We start from the raw sequence: 23,479 nt of genomic DNA, 5'->3' as shown, positions 1-23,479 counted from the left end.
TCCTAATGTACATGGCAAAACAACGTTTGCCGGGTCAGCTAGTATCAATATAAGTTTTTCATTTCGACAGCAGCTAAATACATTACGGTAACTCGTAAAAGTGAACTTTACAGTAGAAGAGTTTAAAGTAAAAACTTGATCAGTTTTGTAATGAAAAGTACGTTAAGTTAGCGTTGTTTAAGATTTTTAACTTCGATTTATGTGGATATTTATTTTTGTGGATAATATTTCTTTGTAATTTTTTTATGGCATTTATTAGCGTAGCAGTGATAGCCGAGTGGTATAAGTTGATACCTCCTAAGCAAGTGGTCGCAGGTTCGAACCCAAGGCAACACACCAATGACTTTTCGAAGTTACGTGTGTATTAGAAATAATTGTCACATGCTCCAACGGTGAAGGACAACATCGTGAGGAAACCTTGCATGCCTAAAATTTGTTTAATACATTTATTGAGGGCATGCAAAGTCCCCAACCCGCACTTGGCCAGCGTGGTGGACTCAAGGCCTAACCCCTCCCTCATTACGGGAGGAGACCCTTGCCCAGCAGTGGGACAGTAACGGGTTAAATTTATTTATTTATTAAATTATTAGCGTAGCATAAAAAGCTGCTGTCGATTTGTACATTGACCATATCGATATCTAATTACCGAATTCGGTTACTGGATAATTGTATATTTTTTTAATACATTATTTATATAAGTGCTTTCGTTGTTTTCATAATATTAATCATCAATAACACGTATCTTATGACTTTACGTGTTGATAAAACAAGTCAGATAACGAGGTGTTAAAACAAAAATTATATTTTAATTAACTCTCAATGTATTGCATAATGCTATTCTTTATCAATCACTTACTTTTTGTGATAAATAAAGTATGAATATTTGAATCTTTTTTAAACATTATCTCAAAATGGGAATTTACTTTGGCAAAAAATCCAGATGCTAAATCTGTTGTTGTGACCCGTCTCGAAACAGTTCAAGGTTATTTTTTTTTACGATTTATATCTTTTACGATAATATTATTAAGTATTTTCAATTGACATTATTTTGGGTCCAACACAATTTTGAAAAAAGATAACTAATTGAAAAGTCTTACTTCGCTTGCTAAAATTTTTTCAAGTCGTAAAGATACGTCTGCTCAAGGATATATTAGTACAAAATAACCCTAAGCTCAGAAGCTTAAGGTAAATTTGTACTAATAATACTTCTGACTACCAAGCTTTGTGTAGGTATGTATTTTAACTCTTAACCGTAGCTTAAACAACAACCGTGGTCATGGGCAAAGACAAGGGAAGAAAACCAAGAACCAGACCTGCTAACCGATGATTTTAACACCATTAATTAGTTCACAGGACTTTTAGTTTTTTAGTCCAGCTGTTTGTGTTGAGACAAGAAATTGTTTAGCTTCTAGAACAAGATACAAAACAAAGGTTTTGTTCCTTTTTAAAATAGCACGAAAGAAGTCCTATTTTTAAATTACAATTTTGAATATTTTTTAGTATAAAGCAGCATCGAGAGATAGAAACTACGAACTGGAAGCCTCCCCTGAGTCTTTAAGATGACTCTGCAAAAAGTTTCAATCAAATAGTTTAAGCGATCCTGGAGGAAATCGCATTTCGTTTTTGGCCAGCTTTTGGTTAGTTTTGATTTCTTTTAAAAGAGAATTCTTAAAATGGCATTCGTTTTGGATATTTTTATATCTTCCTCGTATTGTAAGGTTGGTATTTTAATTATAAAAGGCTTACGACCGAACTCCTGTCGTCTTACGGACCCGAAAGTGCGATTTCAGTATTTCTTTACACATAAAACGTACTGACAAGAATTTAACCACATGGCTTGCTGGACTATTCGAGGCATATTACGCTTCAAACGACCATGATGTTAAGCAAAAGTAAAAAAAATACGTAAAAACGACCTGTAAAGGCAAAATAACATGACTCCGAACATTCCACAAATAAGTACTTCAGCTATCAAGCGACATATTAAAATAGTATGTAGAAAATGAAGCGAAAACTGGAATATACACTAAAAGCTGCGGTGTGCCGCAACTATAATAATATCACAACGTTATGTGGACCATCTGCTGCAAACTTAACGTACTTCATGTGTGGTTTCATTTCATATATTATTATCATGCTCATTATATTTAGGGAGTTTGTTTATCTACTTCTTTGTCCACAGTTTTAGTATAAGTGGACATTTTGTAAAATTATTCCAGATTATGTACTCTATATTATGCGTATGGTCGCATTTACTGCATATTTAATCACAGACACGATTATGCGATATACAATATTATATCCAATAAGTTGGTATACAGAACAATAGGTCACTTTTTTATATGAGACCATAACAATGTAAAACAATATCCATTTACTTAAAGAAACTTTAAACTGACTTTAGCTGATAAAATTTTATCCAACAGGAAAGAAATATTTAAAAAAATAGTTTAACGCCAATGTTTTGATAGGTTATTCATTTATTCGAAGAATAACATTATCGTTTAACACAATAATATAAAAATAATGTGTTAAAACATGTTTGAAATATAATTATTCTTTTCATATAAAATTATCAGACAGTGGAAAATCGGTGCTAAATATCTGACCTAATAAGAAAACAATCCTCTCTCGTCACACAGAGATCCTAGAAGTACAATATGTCATCAAATCATAGCTGACATAGATATAGTATTACGTAACGCTATGTTTAGTCTAAGCTCAGCGGGCCTTGACCCCGCTATCAATGCGGATAGCTGCACATAGTACCGGCGCCAGGAACTGAGGTGATCTACATGAAGTGTGGAATTTTCTATGAGATGTTTATGTGATGAAAAGATCGTAATACATTAGAGTTTTTTTTTGTGTAAAACTTATAAAATTTTGTTAATTTCTTATATTTTGGTATAAAGATGGATGTGCGTCAAAAACTCAATGTACTTATGTTGTAATTGTTTTTGTGACACAGGTTCGGATCCTGAGTGGATCAATGTCTTAATTTTATGTTGAAATAAATACAGAATGACCCAGTTTTCTTATTATTTTTTGTTTCAGCTGTTTATAGTTAACTTGTTCATTACACTAAAAACATAAAACGTTTGTGTATTTAATCAATATCTCTATCACTTTACACTATTGGATATTTAATTGTCATACACATTTCCTATAACATTGATACATTGGCCGTAGGGAATGGAAATAAGTTCTCTACCTAGCCCTATACACAGCCACTTTCAACAGAGAATTCCAAAAATATACCTCTGAATTTAATACAAAGTTGCGTTTCTATTCAGATTTTCGAAAAGGTCTCTTTATATTCGAATGGTGGGCATTCTCGTTGATTCTGTGTATTCTGCAAACCTTTAGAAGGGTTTTCAACTAAGCGCCGTCGAGTCAATGGGCGGGAACCGAGCTGAATGGAGCGCAAAATTGACGGTACTTTTGCTACGAAAAAATGCAGTTCGTTCTTTTTCGATATTTGAATGTGCTATTTTATAACGATTCTTTTTAAATTGTGATTTTTTGCAAATGGCCAGTTTTATCACTTCGGAAATAGTATCAGTTAGATCGTTAAGTGTTGAAGTCATCGATATTTTTTTTCTTAAATATTATTCGACTCTTATCCACAAGCATTGATGCTATTAGAGCTATTTTTAAGTATTGTGAGAAGATTTTGCGATGAATAAAGTGACTATTTGGCATTCTCTCTCTCTCTCTCTTCTATGCTAAGTATTCCATATGGTAGTAGGTTCAACCTAGTGACTTTTTGTCATATAAATTAAAATTCCAAAGTTCCAAAATGAAGTCAAAGTATTAGTTGCGTTAAATGACTTTTACAATGTGTCCTACATAGTAAAAATCGGTTAACGCGACTAATACTCGCACACTCGTACAGATATGTAAATGGTGTCATTTTTCAAACGTAGGTCGATTCAGCCCCCTGTTTCCATACATTTATGAAAATAAAGCAGTTCTAGTTTATAACATCGCAATAAATAGCTACAAATTGCAACTAGCATTATTATTATTAATTCCAGTTATTTATGCGTATAATCTGTTCATTTATCGTTAAGCAAAGTCCAATAATTCATACCCGCACTATTATCACGCACTGTCTTATAGAAATTGTGTGAATAAACACATTGATTAGTACATGTGACTATCGTATAATAACATTTATAATATACATCCGTGTTTCCGTGTTAAAAGGAAAACATATTAAAATAAAAACATACAAAAAAAGCGTAAATACATACATAAAATATAGCCTTCCCATAGGGACAGAGACCAGAGAACGTTATTTGGTACGATCTTTACACACTTAAACAGTGATTTTAAAAATCTCTTCTTGCTCATGAAAAATGGCGGTATACCGATGGTAAACTGGTAAACTTACAATCAAGGAAAGATGAGTTTAATTTAATTATTATAAATTACATAACCGACATGATCTCCTCCTCTATCATTGGAGATTAACCATAAAAAATCCTACAAATTTACACGATCAGCAAACCTATTATCTTCAAATAATAGTATTCTTAAGCTACGCGTACACTACCTCAGAATCGGAGCGTACGGACCGTAAAGATCTGTCATTTTGTATAAATGTATCTTGTATTAAAATACCGATCTAGTGGACGCAGCACCATAGAAACGAATCCGATGATGCGAATGCTCAGCTTTACTATCAGTTAGCTTGCAACTTCGACCAATGTAACCAGCGCTGAAAGGTCAAGCATTCTAAGGCATTCTGATTCCCGTATGTTCACGTTGATCTATGTAGTATATCATAAAAGTAATGATTTTAAAATATTAAGTCGGGGAAAAAGTCTTTTCGCATTATAGTATGTATAAACTTGTCATAAAATCTCCTTGGCTTCAAGAATCACTAATAAGTACACGGTTCATTAGGTTTATTTCAGTGAGCTCGTGAGGTACCTAAATATCTAGCTTTTTTGTGTAGAGAAAAGATTTTATTACAAGTTCATACATACTATAATGCGAAAAAACTTTTTCCCCGACCTAATATAAATAAAAAAAATGCCCTAGTGTTTATTGTAGCGCTGAACAGTACTTTAGACTTTCACAACAAAATAATCTTAACAAAGACTTTCAAACCCTTCCAGCAATGGATCTTAAAGATCAGACACACAGTTAAAGGGAGCTACTTCATTCCGTTCCTTTCCTATCTTAATTACAGTCTCCAAAAGTTTTGCTCTTAATCTAATCACAGGCGTTAACGATAACGGTAAACAAGCCACGTAGAGGTCTCAAGTTTTGTTTCGTAACTCATTAATGTACTAAAGTAGGTACTGGATAACCCTTTCGAAGGACAAAAGTTGTTTGATGGAATGAATCATTCAGGGTTTTGTCTTGGTACTTGTGGGTTTTCCTTCAAAGTTTTTGAAGAATACAGTGCATTAGTAATGAAATATTGCTGGCTGAGAAAGAAGCATCTTAACGATACCTTGCAGTACCCAGATTCTCCATCACTATCAACTACCAGAAACCGGCTAGGTATAGAATCATTTTGTATGAAAATCTGATAAAAGCCTCTAGCAGATGATATGATTAGTTGCATAGACTACTTGGTCAATGATCTCACTGCTCTTATTTAAAGAGAAAGCTAATAACTAATCAGGAGCATGATAGATTATTTGGTGGTGAAAAATTCATGGATACTTTCCTATAATTACACAAATAACATTGAATCTCTATCTCGAGTTTCTCAGTCCTCCGCTCAGAAATTGAGCAATTTTGGATGAAAATCTGATCAGCGCCTCTAATGAGTGTTGCAGAAACTATTTTGACAGTACATTAAACGTCAAACTTTCAATATTCGGCAGTACCTAATGTATATGTGTAGCTTTTTCATTTTTATAGGCACGAAAATAAACCCACAGCTACTAGTTAAAGTTATTCAAAAGAATTTTATGAAATAAATAGCGATCTCATAAACAGTAATAGTTATTTATGAGTCAGTGGAGCGTATTTTACTTGTAAATAAATACCCTTGATAATTTCACTTAACAATTTGAACAAAATAATTTAAAATGTTAAACGAAAGATTGCAAGTTTATTCGCATTAAATATTTCTGATTCAAATCTTAACTCGTTTTATAAAATTTAACAAGTTTGCACCAAGTTGTTAAGTTGGTCATGTCCCAAGCCGCACGACAGAATGCTTAAAGAATTTTGATCGAAAAGAGCTTTGGAAAATTATCATTTAGATTGTTTGAATTTTCACTTATTAAACCATCGTAAAATATAAATAAACGGAAATTACTTTCTCATAATTAATCTTAAAGAAATATTTTTTAAAGTCAAATACAGTTTCATTAATTTTATTTTGGCACTAAACATCTCTCGCGTAATTATGATAGTGTAGGTACATAGTAGATATGTAGACTATAAGTGTGCTTAAATAACAAAAATAGAGGAAATTACGTGTTCCTTAACTAGTTAAGTGAGCAGTGATAGCCAAGTGGTATAAGTTGACACCTCCCACACAAGTGGTCGCAGGTTCGAACCCGAGGCAACACACCAATGACTTTTCGAAGATATGTGTGTATTAGAAATAATTATCACATGCTCCAACGGTGAAGGAAAACATCGTGAGGAAACCTTGCATGCCTAAAATTTGTTTAAACCATTTATTGAGGGCATGCAAAGTCCCCAACCCGTACTTGGCCAGCGTGGTGGACTCAAGGCCTAACCCCTCCCTCATTACGGGAGGAGACCCTTGCCCAGCAGTGGGACATTAATGGGTTACATTTATTAACTAGTTAACTCATGATATTTAATTTCATTTTGAGTATTATGCAGTTGCTGTAGTGTTGAGATGACCACTAAGTACGGCGTTATGATTGCAGATCTACGATGAGCTAATATTACCTAATAAGAGTATTGCTATTACACATTCACTTAAGTAATGTGGTATTTAAATGAAGCCACTTTAGAAGGCTATTGCAATAGGACTACTTATTTAATTCAATGATTTTCAAACAAACGCGGTATACAATTTGAAACGTCAACATTAATATCAGTACTCGGCTGCTTGGTGATTCGAAAATGAAAAATGGTTTAGTTTTTTATTAAAAACATTAGAGCAAAATCTACTAGTCAGCGTTGATCAGCAATAACCTTAAAAGTAGGCATTCAAAAGAAACAGTTAATACTAATTTACTGAATGTTTCCACAGTATTTTTCCTTTACAAATAGAAGATCCTTGTAATCCTCTTTTCGCGTAAAACGTTCTCGATAGGGAGAGTTTAGTTGGCGATTCACAAAGTTATCTCTTAACGAGTTGTGCGCTCAAACCGTTTAAGCTGATGCCTTTAAATAGATTTAAGCAAACACTTTAATATACTTAACTAAATCGCTGTGGTTTATGAATTACTAGGTTTGTCTTTAGACGTTGGTCGCGTGGGAGGATATCCCTTTATTGATGTAACCGGTAACGAGGTTAGTTTGCTATCAAGTTGGTAAACGGCTCATGCGGTTATTGATCAAATGAAATATGTAATTAAAATAACTGTACCTGTCAGCTGTCATATATGTATATATGTTACTGTAAAAGCCCGAACTGTGGTAAATCCTAAGATTTTCCGGTAAAACCTAAGATTTACCAACTCTCAATGGTAAAAGTCCGAACAAGCCAGAGTTTAAAAACTATGTTACGATATATAAAAAAATCCTCCTTCATAACTATGTTTATAACTATTTCACGGTATAATTATATACTGTGACATAGTTATAAAGAAGGAGTTTTGGGCATAGCGACATGGGTAGGTTAGGTTAGAAGGCTAAGGTGGGAGCGAGCGAAGCGAAGCTCCCACCTTAGCCTTCGTGGTTATTTTTTTTTAACCACCCAGAAGGTTGAGCCCCGCGAAGCGGGGCTCCGGCGACATCTCGATATCATCAAGTGAATATAGGTAAAAGTTCGAAATAAAAGAATTGTTCGGACTTTTACCATTGCGAGTTGGTAAATCTTAGGTTATACCGGAAAATCTTAGGATTTACCACCGTTCGGGCTTTTACAGTAACATATATAAGTTATTTCTAAGATATGTGTTGTAGACATTGGTATCAGAATAGAAAGGATAAGGAATGAATCAGGAATTACTTTTCTAGTACCATGTATTATTTTTTTTAAAGATCTATTCCAGACATTGAGGTTTACTTCTAGAAAAAAACAACCCAAAAATTAAAAACTTTTTTAAATACGCTACGATGTTTTTGTACAGTACGTTTTTATAGTGAACAATTTTTTATTGAAAACCGTCACATGATCATGAGTTACAAAAATTTAAGTTATTTTCTTAGTTCTAAAGAAATATGATGTCCGGATAGTGGCGTGACGTAGGCGTTCCATCTCAATACGAGTTTACTGTCATCAGTAGCCACTCGGTAACGACGAAATATATGAGCAAGTAGTGTTTTCATCACTATGTATGTATATTGGACTCCTGCAATGAAATAATAATTATTACTTGACTTTAAAAAGGAGGACAGATTTTGTTCTAGCCTTTTTCCGAAACAATTCTTAGAAGTGAGTAAAAATCACAATTCTGGACAAATCAGTATAAAAGTTGATGACATAAATGATTTGTAACAACATTATACGAATGTAAGAATAATGTACAAAATAAACTCTCTAACACAAAAGTGGTCCTGTCACAGTATTCTGATGAACTCTAACCATTTAAATATTTGTAAAGGTAACTTATATAGGGCATATTTTTATATTATTTACCTATACAGTTCCGCCTTCCGATACTAAAACCAGCAAAATAACAGTCTTCAGGGCGATTTGGGTCCAGAAATCGCTCGGGACTAAACTCTTCTACATCTTTGCCCCACGCAGGATGTCGATTTAGACCGTATATGGAACCCACACAAGTTGCACCTCGAGGTATTGTGTAATTTTCTGCAACATTAATAAATTAATTTACAACAAGTTTAGTTAGAGTACATGGTCTAAGAAGTCCCGTCAAAGCATTTTGATTTCCATGTCACTTCCTTGCAGAAAAAATAATTCTAAACATAGTTCTAATCAAAGGTTTATCAAATGTTTTTCACAAGCAGTGATTTTTCGGGTCACGAATGCTATAAAGAAAACGAAGTAATGTAATTAATCACTTGCGTTTACGACAGATCAATACCTGTAATTTGTTTAAATTATTAAATTCTAATACTTACTTAATTTAAGATCAATGTTGGTATCTCGTACAATGATAGGTACAATAGGATACACTCTTATAGTTTCTTTTATAACTGCTTCCAGGTAGTTTAACTTTGATAAATCTTCCTTTTCCACATCTCGGTCTGAACCTTCAAAGACTCGATCTAATCTAGCAACAAAATAAAGAAAAAAATAAGTCAAAATCTACAGGTGGACTTGTTGCTAAAAGTCATCATGCCAATATAACTAATACAGATACTTTATTCAAAAAGATATTCTTTTCTATCTTGTCCTTATCCAACCAACCAAAAAGTATTAAAACATAATTTGTATAACGATTAATTTATTCATTCTTCTTATTAACATTTTGACATAGGCTATTTTACTTTTTCTGATTTGTTTTATCGGAATACTTTAAAAGCTAAAGGGTTTTTGAAAGCCATCATAATTAGATACTTACTCTTTAAGTATTTCGTCCTGAACATCCGGATGTGAAGCCACTGCTTTTAATAAGAAAACTAATTGTGTACCAGTTGTATGAAAACCACCAAAAACAAACGTTTCTAAATGTTCTCGAGTCTCTTCGTCGGTGAAGCCATTATCCTTTATATGGGATTCGAATATTATGTCTAGAATTGTCTTAGGCTTATCTGAAATGTGTACATGTATTGTATTTTAATTGATTTCATTCTTTATATGCTTTTAATGATACCTAACTTTGCCAACTGCAGTAGGTATAAGACAGAATTTATCCTTGTTATAAATTTAGGTGCCTGTTTCCTCAAATGTAAGAAAGGTATAATTATTCTTATTATTCATTAATTAAGATGTTACATGTTACCTATTTAAGAAGATAATTAATTTGAAATGAAAAAACTCTTTATTGTACTGAATAAAAATAAAAAAGAAAAAAAGATAAAAGCAAAAATATAAACTTGAATGAAAATGAAAACATGGACCAGGCAAGAGCAAGAAACATATAGACATGTCAATATAAAAAATATAATTAGGGATACAATCACCTTCGGAAATAGTCGTTGCCCCATTGTTGTTTTGAAGAAATTCTGTCTTCTTTGCATTGATGAGCTAAGATAAAAATTAATAAAAAACTATTACCTTAATGCTTACTTGTTACTTAAGAAAAATATTTTATGATATTATGGTACCTAAATAGAGGCCGCCCGCGACTTCTTCCGCGTGGAAACCCTTCCCGTGTTAATCCCGATCCCTCGAAAACTCCGGAATTCAAAGTAGCCTATGTGTTATTCTGGAGCTTCAGCTACGTACATACCAAATTTCGTTGTAATCAGATCAGTAATATTTGCGTGAAAGAGTTACAATCGTCCATACATACATACATACTCACAAACTTTCGCATTTATAGTATAGTAGTAGGATTAATAACTCAAATAAATGTTTTTAAGTCATAAAAGAAACCTGTATATCAGATAACCTCTATATTAAATGAGCAATAAATAATAATCAACATAATATTTACCGCAAAACTAATGGCCTTTAATTTATTGAGAACTTTATCATGTCTTCTTTTCAAATCACTAAAATAGTATACAAATGGTGGATACAGCCATATCTTTTGAAATCTTTCCACGTACATATCAATTAGGCTACCGGCTTCATTCGCATAGTTTGCATTTATCATATTGCTGTCATCACTGGTCAGACCAAGAGTAGTTCCTAAAGTAAAAAAAAAGGTATTATTATCTAAAAATCAGGAAGTTTTCAACTCGCATTCAACCAGTTTGGTAGACCCCAAAACTAACGTATCAAATTTTTCTGTAAAATAGGTTGCCCTAGCAAGGAAAAATATGAAACAGTTAACTTTAATATACAACCTCATTTCAGAATTCTTAGAAAATTTCCCTATTATGCTCAACTCAGGTTTCAAGAAGCGAAAAAGTATTGCGCTTTTGAATACCATGAAGTTTTGACCAGCGATCAGTAGTAAAATGTTGAACGCTCTATTTTTATTTTTATAGTCTACTCAAATAATACGGCCTGGATCACAAAATAAACGAAACAACTGTGAATATAGACGTCATATAAAATTATTTTTAAACAAAAAAGAAAACCGCCCTCAAAATCTCAAAGGATGAAATAATTTCTTATATTATGTGAACAAACTATATCCTACCCAAAAATATTTACAAGAGCACAACAAAAGATATCGACGTAACTAACCTTTAAATAAACACTTATTTTTATTACTAATCTACCTTAATTGATACTCTTCTAATACCTAACTAATATTATACCTAATACCTACACAATTTCTTATTTTTTATGTAGCACTTGAAGTCGGTGCCTCAAAAACTAAATACTAATCAATCCAACCACAAACAATTACGTACGACCTACGAAAGGTAAATTACCTAATGTATCTGTACAACTAAACCTACTTTACCTATTTTAGTTGTATAATTACAATAATAATATACTAATTAGGTTCATGGATAAAGGATGTTTTAGGTAAATAATGGGGAGACCATCTGTACATGCATCACGTATGAGAAAGCGTCGAGCACAGGAGCCTGAAAAGGATAAAAATGAGCCGCAATCGAGAACTCCCTTCATCAGATCCTGACTTCCTTGCCATGACACTACCCTTTCAAACAAAAAAGAATTATCCAAATCGGACAAGCTGTTTTCGAGTAATCGCTGAAAATGTTCATCATTAGGGATGCTCTTCATCATCAGCTCGTCATCATAAGATGACGATTTTTATACGTAAAATCCCTCTCAATTGATAAAAAGTCAAGAAAAACTCTGTGCTTCCATACATTTTTTCAGGAATGCCCCGATTTCACCAGGATGCCATCATCAGATCCTGACTTCCTTACCATGAGATCACCTGTGAGGTACACCTTTCCAAACAAAAAAAGGACTGTCCAAATCAGACCAGCTGTTTTAGAGTAATCGCTAAAAATGTCCTTCAGTAGGGATGCTCTCCATCATCAGCTCATCATCATAAAATGACGATTTTTATACGTAAAATCCCCCTCAATTGATAAAAAGTCAACAAAGATTCTGTGCTTCCATACATTTTTTCAGAAATGCCCTCCCATCGTCAGATTCTGAGTTCCTTCCTATAGGACCACCTGTGGAGCGTACTCTTTTAAATAAAATAACAATTTGGAAAATTAGTCCAGCCGTTTAGAAATGATCGCTGAACCTACAAAAAAAAAATATCGCGACGAATTGAGAACCTCCTCCTTTTTTTGAAGTCGGTTAAAAAAAGGCGTTATTGTAATGTCAAATCAAAATAAAAATCTTACTCACGGTTTACAGTTTCAAGCATATTGTTAACGATGTACGGACGATGATTGAAGGTTCCTTTACCAACTTCAGTAGCTAGACGATCAACCAAACGTCTGGACTGATTGTTAAATACATCCAAGAAGCGATGAATAGCCCGCTGAGTGAAGGCTGGGCCGAAAAGTTTGCGGTTCTTCTTCCAGGTTACCACTGTAAATGACGCATATTATTTTTTATGTAAGTAAGGTACCTGGCCATTTTTTTAGTTTGGCCATTTGACCCAGTTACCTTAGAAGTGATTTAAATATTATAAAATACCATTTACATTTAAAAAATGTTATACAAATTGCAATGTGAATGCGTTTTTTTTTTTATAAAGTTCTTGCTATAAACAGAAAGGAATTGTACGGCCGCGACGGAATGGAACTCACGACCAAACAAGTTAGCCAAACAAGGACGATAGAATGTCGAAAATACAACTTAACTGAAGTATAACAATAATTAACATAATAGCAACTGTGAACGTTTGTTATTTCTTTTATCACATACTAGCAGTCTGCCCAGCTTTACCTGTTAACGTTAACAAATAAACAACTTAAACCTTCCTCGTAAATCGCTCTATTCGGTGAAAACCGCATGAATATCCGCTCAGAAGATTTTAATTTCATAGCAAACAGACAAACAAACGCAGCAGGCGACTTTGTTCTATAATATGTAGTTACAATGATGATGTTCTTACCGTCAGCAGTTAGAAGTCCATTACCAACCCATTCTTTTGAAAAATCGTGAATATAAGATTTATCCAAACACGTGTTCATCACAGTCTGGAAATCATCCGGGTCTGTAATAACTGCAATTAAAAACAATTCTCATGGAAACGTAAGCCTTGGAATTAAAGCACGTACTATCTTTCGGATAACTTATAACTAATACACCGCTAAGACATTGTTTGTGCTTGAGGATTTTGTGACAAAATAGAAAATCCTAAATTTTTGCTTAACAAGTATGCTGCCTCCTCTTATTATAAAAGGCAGCCTCGTAGTCAAAAATACTAGTAAATGTTATTAAATAATAATTAAAAAAGAATATTACTTACAGTAAAAATTCCTTGTAACGATATGCAGTTTTGAAACTCCACCGACTTTTAACGTATAATAAGAAATTTTCTTCCATAACTCCAAAAGATCTAACCAAACAGAAAAAAAAGATTAACTACATGCTAAAAATGTACCCACGATGCGATGTTATTCAACCTGCATGTCCTGCATATTAATTAATTTTTGCGTCACTCGTTGTATCACAACGCAACGTAATAATATGTTTTAGCACCAACTGGCGCACGTGTAAAACGATTGCATCTGACTAATCGCTTACCAAAACACCAGTTCAAAACCGTGTCAAAAAATAATTCTACTGCAAAAAAAAGTTGTATCCTATTTTAAGATTGTATGTTATTTGAATGCTTGTACCGATATTAATAAAAAAAACACAGTATTTTTACTACACAACATTAACACTACCAACTCAAGTAAAATTACACGCCACTGTCAATCAAAAATAAAAAAAATAAAACTTACGAACACCATCTCCCAGCATCAACAAAGCATGTCCTAGGAAAGGCAAAGCTCCTGGGTACAAAGGCGTCTCCTTAAAACTCTTTCTTTTAGTAACCCACCACAACAACAAACCAAAAAATATCACATATAAGAAAATTTGCAACATCATAATTTCGACTGACGTTGTACTCGCCCTTGGTTTGGTACAGAATGTTGGTAAAACGCATTTGCCTCTACGTATTATACCTCGAACGTGAACGACAATGTATTCATAATTACGCCCTTATTATATTTTTCTGCCTGCCCATATCAAGACGAATAGGATTATGTTATTGCAGTCAATGTGGCTTGGCGGTCACAATGGTAGAAACCAATTTTATTTTTTGATTAAAATAAATTACTCGTGAGTCGCGAGCATTTTTAGAATGATATAATCAACGGACGCGGAGTATAAAGAAGACCCATTGTTTTGTGAGGAAATTGAATCTACTGGCACATGAGTGGCGCGGCGATCTCTTAAATCATTGTGCTAATTGTAATTTGATCCTACAGCTGGCCTTTCCCTTAGATTTTCAACGCTTCAGTCGTTATAACTAGGCTTCCATCCATGTGCAAAACCCGTTTATTTGCTATATCTACTTGAGCCTTCTCGCCGCAGACATCTTCCTGCATTTTGTGACTATTCCGTTTATGTTTCCTAGAATTTTTATATAACATCAACAATCGACAGAATAACACCTTCGGCCAGTGATAGATTTAATTAAGAAGCGTCTAAAAATAGTAGGTAATGGAACCACAGGATCATCTAGTGGGAAATTCAGATAAGACTTCCAAAAGTTGACAAATAAAATCGAAGCACTCATTATTAGCATTTATTTATTTCAATATTTAACTGCCTCTGTGGCGCGTTCGGTAGCATATGCGGCTGCCGTGCGAGACGTCTCGGGATCGAATCCTGGGTCGGGCCAAAAAGTCCTTTCTGAGATTTTCTGTTAAAAATTTCTTAGAGATTGCCCGGAGTTGGGAAGTTGAGGTCGAAGACCTCCGTGCCTCGGAGAGCACGTAAAGGCGTTGGTCCTGCGCCTGACCTCTCACAGGTCGTGTCGGTTATCCGTCCCACCATACTATGAGAGTGATGGAATAGAGAGTGTACCTGTGTATTGTGCACACACTTGGGCACTATAAACAAAGTCCTGCACAGATGGCCAGTTTCAATGAAACTGACCGCCGTAGTCGTATATCGGCTAGGAGGACATCATTTCAATATTCTATATTAGGTATATTCAACAATAATACGGTTATATTTTATCACAAATGAGAGTATATCTATAAAACACATTACAGATTTCACTACAAACTAAATTATTTTCTCAACTCTAAAGCAATCTCATAACCAGATACAGGTTTCAAGAAGACGTTGAATTTTAGTCTGATCTCGTCATCGTCGGCGATGATACGGTATCGACGTACTATGTGGGCCAAAGGTACCTTCATTGTGGTCAAAGCATACTGTTCTCCTGAAAACATAGCATAAATCATTTTGTACGGGACCAGATCTTCATCTTCAAACACGGCTAGTTACTTTAAGGAAGAGTATTGGACCTAAATTATTATATTTCTTTCTTCACATTTGGATCAATCTTCTCGCCCTAGTCATTTAGATCGACCTGAATTATATAACCCCTTCCCCTCGTTAGGGAGGAGACCCTTGCCCAGCAGTGGGACGGTAGTGAGTAAAAAAAAGTTATTATAAAATGTTTACTTACCAACACAGTTCCGTTTTCCCACACTAAATCCTGCAAACTTGCCGACAGCTTCGGGAGGACACTTGCCTTCTAACCATCGCTCTGGTCTGAACTCATTCGCATCTTCACCCCACGCGGGGAGACGATTGAGAACAAAAATAGAGCCGACTATATCGCTGCCACTTGGTATTGTGTAATTCTCTGAAAAAAAGATGACTTGATACAAAATACGCAAGGAAGCTAATAAATAAGTAATCAAATCTTAAATTTGTTATTCGTCCAAATCTCTAAGATCTATAATTTGTACGAAAACAGTACAAAAGATTCAATATTAAAATGAAACGTACTGAGTTTAACATCGGTTTCCGCAGTTCTTGCAATAACTGGTATCACAGGATACAATCTTATAGTTTCTTTTGCAACTGCTTCCAAATAAACAAGCTTTGATAAATCATCTTTCTCAACATCTCTGTCTGTTCCTTCAAATACTTCTTTAAGCCTGGAAATAAACAGAAATATGTATATACGAGTATATTAAGCCGCTTAAGTTTACTTTAAAAGCTTCATTATCACCACAAAAAATAAGAGCTTACTCTTTAAAAAGTCGATCTTGTGCCGCTGGGTGACAAATAAGCAATTTTAACGCAAAAACTAATGTCGTGCCAGTTGTATCAAAACTAGCGATGATGAATGTTTCCAAATGTTCTCTGATTTCATTTTCAGTAAAGAGTCCATCGTTTACAGAATAATCCAAAAGAAGATCTATAGTTTGTCTGAAAAGAAAATTACAACATCTTGATAATAATTTCCAAAAACCTTAAGTACTTACTATGACATAAATGAAACAGACGCGATTACCTCTGACTTTTATTTCAAAATCTTTAGCCAATTGATATTCTGATTTTCTTTTGCGGATTATCTGAAATACATTAGGCAAAAGAAATAGAAAATTGAAAGCAACAACAACAAGTTCTGTGTTACAAGATATATGGATATGAACAAAGCTCAGGAAGCACATAAAAATCGTACCATGGGAGCTTCTCTGGTCTACCGCTATGAAGAAGGCGTGTTTTATTAATAATGTAAATAGACACTTATTAAAACAACTACTATAAACTATTATTTTACAGTGCATTTACCGCATAACTTATATCTTTCGCGTTGTCAATTATTTTGTCTTGCTTTTTCTTGAGTCCACTTCTTTGATACGTAAATTCAAACTGTAGATATACACAGACACTTTCTGTAATCTTTCTACATACGTTTCAAATAACTGTGTAACTTCATGAACGTAATTTTTGTTAATCATATGACGATCTTCCTCTTTGATTTAAGCAGTCGTATCTACAAGTAAAACATGAAAATATTTTTTTTAACCATGTAGTTCAACCCATTGATGTCCCACTGGGCAAGGGTCTCCTCCCGTAATGAGGGAGGGGTTAGGACATAAGTCCACCATAATGGCCAAGTGCGCATTAGGGACTTTTAAATTATAAGATTCTGTAGAATATATTAATTAGTGGATTACTTACAATTGACAGTCTCAAACAAATTACTCAGAATGTACCAATATTGATCGAATTTGCCTTTTCCGGATTGAGTAGCTAGTTGATCAACCAAACGTCGTGACTGGCTGTTGAATATGTTTATGAAGCAGTTAACCGCTCGTTGGGTAAGTGCAGGAACGAGAAGCTTACGATTTCTTTTCCAGGGTTCCACTGAAACGCAATTATTTTAGAACTGTACCTCGATTTTCTAGTTGATTCTTTCGAGTATGGAGTATTTGTGATTTAAAATGTACTGCTAAAACTGTTCTTACTGCGCCCGCTCGAGGCGCTGATCTGATTTTATTACAAAAAATCTCGTTAGCTAGTCAATAGTCTCTAAAATAGAGAAATGCTACTGATCACATTCAGATGAAAACCAAGAAAGGGATCAAACAGGCTCACTATATTATTGCTTCTTAATGCACTAAGCATGTTTACGCCGTACATATTGTTGCTCACTAAAAATCGTCAGGTACTAAATAAAGTTACAGCCGAAAATAATGCATTTCGAAACGCATTGTGCGATTCTTCGTTCAAAGTTGCACCAATATCAAACAGCAACTAAAACCGCAGCAGGTAATATATTCTAATAATACTAGTCAAGTCTCCAGCACGTGTAGTCAGTTTGATTACTACCTATACATTGTAGTATACCTGCCAATTATGTTTGTATGTCTCATTGTTTTTATTGCTGATGTATAATTAAGGGCTGGTGGATAAGGCAAGCAAGTATTACGGAAAAAACTAGTTAGTCTATACAATAAAATGTATTTATTTCTGTGCAATAACGAGATGCTCACGATAAAGAAGAAAACATAAATGAAACAAATACAAGAAGAATATGTGTGCATCCCTACATAAATGCACCTAAAAATACACCCAGAACTAATAATTTAACGTATAAAATTATGCAGAAGCGTTCCTCTTATTCCTATCGTATGGTTAGTGGTCAACCTAGTGTCAAAGTTGTTCAAGCCGCCCGAAGGCCTTTGACATGGCTTAACGACTGTTATCTTAGTAGATAGCAGCCGGGACCGACTTTTTACGTGCCCTCCGAAGCACGGAGACGCCCAGCTCAAATACCACTATGCGGTCACCCATCTATGGATTGACCGCGCCAACGGTTGCTTAACTCGCAGATCGTTTACCGACCAGTGAGTGCAACTGGCTGTGGGCGCCTCTGCAGAAGCGTTGAAGCGTTGTTTGTCGGTTTTTTTTTTGCAGAAGCGTTGAAACCGACAAACAACACTACTACTACTAAAACAAAACTAAATATATCAGAAGTAAATGTCTGTGCATTATCCATACAAATATTATAAATGCAAAAGTAACTTTGTCTGTCTGTCTGTTACTCAATCACGCCTAAACTACTGAACCATTTTGCACGAAATTTGGTATGAAGATATTTTGATACCCGAGAAAGGACATAAACTACTCTTCTCCCCGGGAAAATGACGCATTCCTATGGGAAAATACAGGTGGCGGACGAAGTCGCGGGTATAAGCTAGTCTTATATAAATCAATACATGTTACATTTTGGCCTCAGAATCTACTTATATTAAATAAAAATGAACTTTCGAAATGTATGCAGTTATGCACACATAACTTTTGAACACCTAAACTAAATTGGAGAATTCTTTATTTAGTATGTTTGTTATTGCCGGGACAAGGATTGTATGGAAACGAAGGGATCATAATTCCTATGGGATTATATCCGAACGAAGTCTGGTCAGTCCGCTAGTATTTTAATATTTTGTGTGCCGTACCAAGTACTTGTAGTATTCTTTACTAGGTGTCGTTTCTCGCAATTAAATAAATAAAACACTTTATCATTTTGTACGCTCCCATTATGTAAAGTCTTCTTACAAGATGCCAACTCGCAGGCACATACAGACGAAAACTCTTTATTTTTACCGACTTTATAAAGTAATTACGCCTGCGACTTTAAGATACCATTAACTTCCAAATTAAATACTTGGAATCGGAGATAAAAACAACAGTTGACAGTTAGTACTAATATTTTTTATTAAAAAAAGTACATTTTTAACAGAAGGGGTTGGATAGTTTCTTTCCAATAAAAGTCAAAGGATTCCACAGTTTATAAACTAGTGACGGTTAACTTATCTGCTAGATAAAGTCACAGTTAGACATCAGTTAAATGATATTTAGACAGCAGACAGTAGAAAATAGTGCAAATTTATGAAAACATGTGTGAAAATTCCACTTGATAGTTTATCTGTTATTTATCCAAAAGTGGTGAAATTAGGCCTAAACGCAAATTGGACAAAACTATTTAATAACATAACATATAGAACACGATTTTATGCATGTATGAATATGCGCATTGTTTTATATGGCAAATTACTTTCTTTTTTCTAAAGAAATCTCATGACCGGAGACAGGCTTCAGGAGGATGTTGAATTTTAGTTTGATCTCGTCGTTGTCAGCGATGATACGGTATCGACGTATTATGTGAGCCAAAGTTATTTTCATCGTAATCATAGCATACAGTTCTCCTGGAAACATAACAAATATGGTGATAAAACATGTCGAGGTATTTTTAGGGAATATAGTGGACCTAAAGTGTTGCCTTGAGGTACACCTCGTTCTAATCTCTAATAATTTGGATCAATTTGACTAATTCACTTATCACTCACCAATACAGTTTCGTTTTCCCACGCTGAATCCCGCGAACTTGCCAACTGCTTCGGGGGGACACTTGCCTTCTAACCATCGCTCTGGTCTGAACTCATTCGCATCTTCACCCCACGCGGGGAGACGATTGAGAACATAAATACAGCCAACAATATCAGTACCATGGGGTATTGTGTAATTTTCTGAAAAAGAGTTCCTACTAGATATAGGCATAGATATCAACTTAATACAGGTTAGGACAACACAGTAACTACACTTGGGCCATTTCAAACGTGCGAACTACGTCATACCACATAATCGCGCTCTCCCGCTCGTACTTACACACTGTCCTATTCCTGTCATTCTTTTAATTATGTCATAGTTCGCACTTTTGTAATGACCCAACTATAGTTATAGTTTTAATATAAGAAATAATCAAATGTCCAAGTAGTCTAAGCATGCACCTCCCATGCAAGTGGTCGATAGTTTGAACCCGAGGCCATACACCAATGACTTTTCTAAGTTATGTTGTGTATTAGAAGTAATATCACAATAACAGTAAAGGAAAACATACGTATAGTGATGAGTTAAAATATTATGGTTTTAATTATTTCATCTTAAACCGTAAAACGTACTAAGTTTAACATCGGTTTCGGCAGTTCTTGCAATAACTGGTACAACAGGATACAGTCTTATGGTTTCCTTCGCAACTGCTTCCAAATAAGTTAACTTTGATAAATCATCTTTCTCAACATCTCTGTCTGTTCCTTCAAATACTTCTTCTATCCTGGAAGCAAATAAAAATACATGATATTTTTTTAAAAATACATGCGATATTTTTGTTACATTTCTGTATCACGAATAATTATCACTTGTTTGATCAATCTGGAAGTTTTTTAAAACAGTTCTTGAATGCATGCAAAGTCCTCAACATCACTTGGCAACTGAAATGGTCTCAAGGTCTAACTCCTCCCTTTGCCCCGCAGTTGCACTGTGAGTACAAACAAATCTCTATCACCATCACACATGATGGATACTTACTCCTTAAAAAGTCGATCTTGTACCGCTGGGTGACAACCAAGCAACTTTAATGCGTAAACTAAAGCTGTGCCAGTTGTATCAAAACTTGCTGAGATAAATGTTTCCAAATGTTCTCTGATTTCATTTTCAGTGAAGAGCCCGTCGTGTATAGAATAATCCAACAAAAGATCTAATATAGGCACGTGTTTGTCTGAAAAAGAATAAGACCCCGGTAATTATTTGTAGAAACCAGTTACATTACTATTTAAGAACTATGTAAGTTAATAAAACTACCTCGGACAGTTTTCTCAACACTATTAGCCGTTTGATATTCTGACTTTCGTTTGCGGATTATCTGAAAATATTTTAGGCATAAAAAAAAAAGAAAAATTTAGTTGTACACTGGTACTACTGAGCAGTATTACAAGTAATTTACCGCATAACTTATATCTTTTGCGTTTTCTATTATCTTATCTTGTCTTTTTTTGAGTTCACTCCTGTTGTACAGAAACTCAAAATGTAAATACACTTTTTGTAATCTCTCTATATAGGATTCAAATAACTGGATAACTTCCTCAACATAATTTTTGTTAATCATATGATCCTCTTCCCGTTTCAATCCAGCAGTCGTATCTAAAATGAAAATAGAGCTTATATTTATTATGTATTCTTATTAATTATTTTTAAAGTATGCATCAGTAGCGCTATTCTCTACCACTATCGTCTATCGACAACCGGCTGGATATCGAGAAATATTGTATAGATATTTGATCAGCGCCTCTAGCGGTAACCATCGGATCTATTTTTGCAGTACATTTCAAACGTCAAACTCTCGTCTTTAGAGAATCGTGCTAGAGTTTATTACTTACAATTAACAGTCTCGAGCAAATTATTGAGCATGTACCAATAATGATCAAATTTGCCTTTTCCTGATTTAGTAGCTAGTTGATCAACTAAACGCCGTGACTGGTTGTTGAATAGGGCTATGAAGCGGTCAAGTGCTCGCTGGCTAAGAGCTGGAGCAAGGAGTTTACGGTTTCTCCTCCACGATTCCACTGAAAGAGTATAGTTGGGAATTAGATAGCTTTAATTTTCGCTTGTCTTTAGGTAAATCATTAAACGTGGCATTTTTTTTTTTTTTTTTTTGCTGAAGCGAAGAAAGTTTGTAAGGATCGTGAGGCGTTTTCTTGTCTCTGCCTCTCCCGGGAAAAAGGCGTGATTTCTGTATGAATGTATATTTCTTTATTCCCTATAAGACGTGAATGAATATTTCAATTAGGTTTATTTATTAAAATATTTTTTTTCTTTTAGTTTATGCTCACCATCTGCCGTCACAAGACCATTACCAGCCCACGGTCTGATCAAAACATAGAAGGAGGACTTGGATAAGCAATTGTTGGCAACCGTCAAAAAATCATCTGGATCGGTTATAACTGCAACAGAAATAAGAGTATTAGAACCAAAATTACAGTATGTTAAATGACAAAAAACCGCTTTAAGTCTTTTTATTTATTTATTTATAGCCTCTGGACAGTACAGACATGACAGTATTTTCTTAATTTTCATATATTGTTTCTTTGTTCTACTTCTGTCCGTCTGCCAGGTGGCAAAGGCCTTCTCCAACCTTCTCCATTCTGGTCTTTCTATGGCTATAAGTATACTTACAATAAAATACTTGTGGACCTAGTTGAAATTTTGCTACTCCGCCTCTTTGTGCGCTAAACTCAGAAGCTGTTTTCAAAGTTGTCCAGACATCTAAAACAAAAATGTATAAATCATTCAATTTAATATTTATTTGTTATTTTGATCACTAGTTTTCTACCTATGTATGTATCTATTCAGCCCACTTCTATCCACTGTTGAGTATAAGACTTCGGTTTTTTAACTATCCCTCTCTTGTTACATCCATTGAAGTCCTACACCTTTAATTCCCTAGTTTTACATATTTTATTTAAAAATCGATTTTTTATTCGCACATGGCCAGTATCGTAGATTCAAGATCTGCTCTCATTCTAAGAAACTTTTTATGAACAATGGGGTGGAAAGGCAATATTTTTTAAAGTGCTCACGACGCTTTCGTCGGTACATGTCAACAAAAATATAGCGTCGCGAGCAGATTCTAATGGGTCAGGTATAGGCGACCGTGGTGGTCAAAGGGTTAAGTATCTAAAATTACATACCCTCCAGACTTCCAAGTAATTTGAACGCATGTCCAAGAAAAGGTAGACCTCCAGGGTATGACGGTGGCTCTGGATATTTTACTTTCTTATTTATTTTCCATCGTAACAACAACACGAGTGCACATAATATACACCATATACATATTTGGACCAACATTATTAGACAAAAGACAGTTAGACACCCCTTAGTAGAAAAATACTCTTAATATGTTGAATCAGTAGTTATTGTAGTCGTCCATGTAGAAAATCACTGAATAACATAAAAATAACCTCGTCCTTTTTATTACCTACCGTTATGTAATACACCATACTATATTTGTCATTATCTTCTTCATAAAAA

General features: G+C 34.5%; 1 protein-coding gene across 1 annotated transcript; it reads right to left on the bottom strand.

Annotated features, from left to right (window-relative positions):
* Nucleotides 1-8,313: 8,313 nt before the first annotated feature.
* On the bottom strand, nt 8,314-21,578 carry LOC142983399 (uncharacterized). Its single transcript, XM_076130234.1, has 21 exons — nt 21,396-21,578; nt 21,254-21,314; nt 20,981-21,170; nt 20,575-20,726; nt 19,963-20,142; nt 19,671-19,821; nt 16,352-16,531; nt 16,106-16,257; nt 15,780-15,959; nt 15,408-15,530; nt 14,035-14,295; nt 13,554-13,643; nt 13,197-13,307; nt 12,482-12,667; nt 10,683-10,879; nt 10,026-10,270; nt 9,902-9,909; nt 9,645-9,834; nt 9,202-9,353; nt 8,756-8,929; nt 8,314-8,468 (listed from the first exon to the last, which is right to left on the bottom strand). The coding sequence occupies exons 1-21, from the start codon at nt 21,555-21,557 to the stop codon at nt 8,314-8,316; spliced, it is 3,300 nt and encodes a 1,099-aa protein (XP_075986349.1). The 5' UTR covers nt 21,558-21,578.
* Between the last annotated feature and the right edge of the window lie 1,901 nt (nt 21,579-23,479).

The sequence above is a fragment of the Anticarsia gemmatalis genome, chromosome 24 (genome assembly GCF_050436995.1).
Source record: "Anticarsia gemmatalis isolate Benzon Research Colony breed Stoneville strain chromosome 24, ilAntGemm2 primary, whole genome shotgun sequence".
In the NCBI taxonomy this organism is placed as follows: Eukaryota; Metazoa; Arthropoda; class Insecta; order Lepidoptera; family Erebidae; genus Anticarsia; species Anticarsia gemmatalis.
The sequence above is the reverse complement of the archived record's forward strand: the minus strand, read 5'-3'. Positions and strand labels throughout refer to the sequence as shown.

Bases quoted from the DNA above. Each gene is read 5' to 3' on its own strand.
- LOC142983399 (XM_076130234.1), bottom strand. From the start codon at position 21,557: ATGATTAACAAAAATTATGTTGAGGAAGTTATCCAGTTATTTGAATCC. The intron at 13,644-14,034 runs GTAAGTTTTATT...CTGTTTGGTTAG, and splicing joins GATGCTGGGAGATGGTGTTC to ATCTTTTGGAGTTATGGAAG. The intron at 8,930-9,201 runs GTAAGTATTAGA...TTAATGTTGCAG, and splicing joins CAACATTGATCTTAAATTAA to AAAATTACACAATACCTCGA.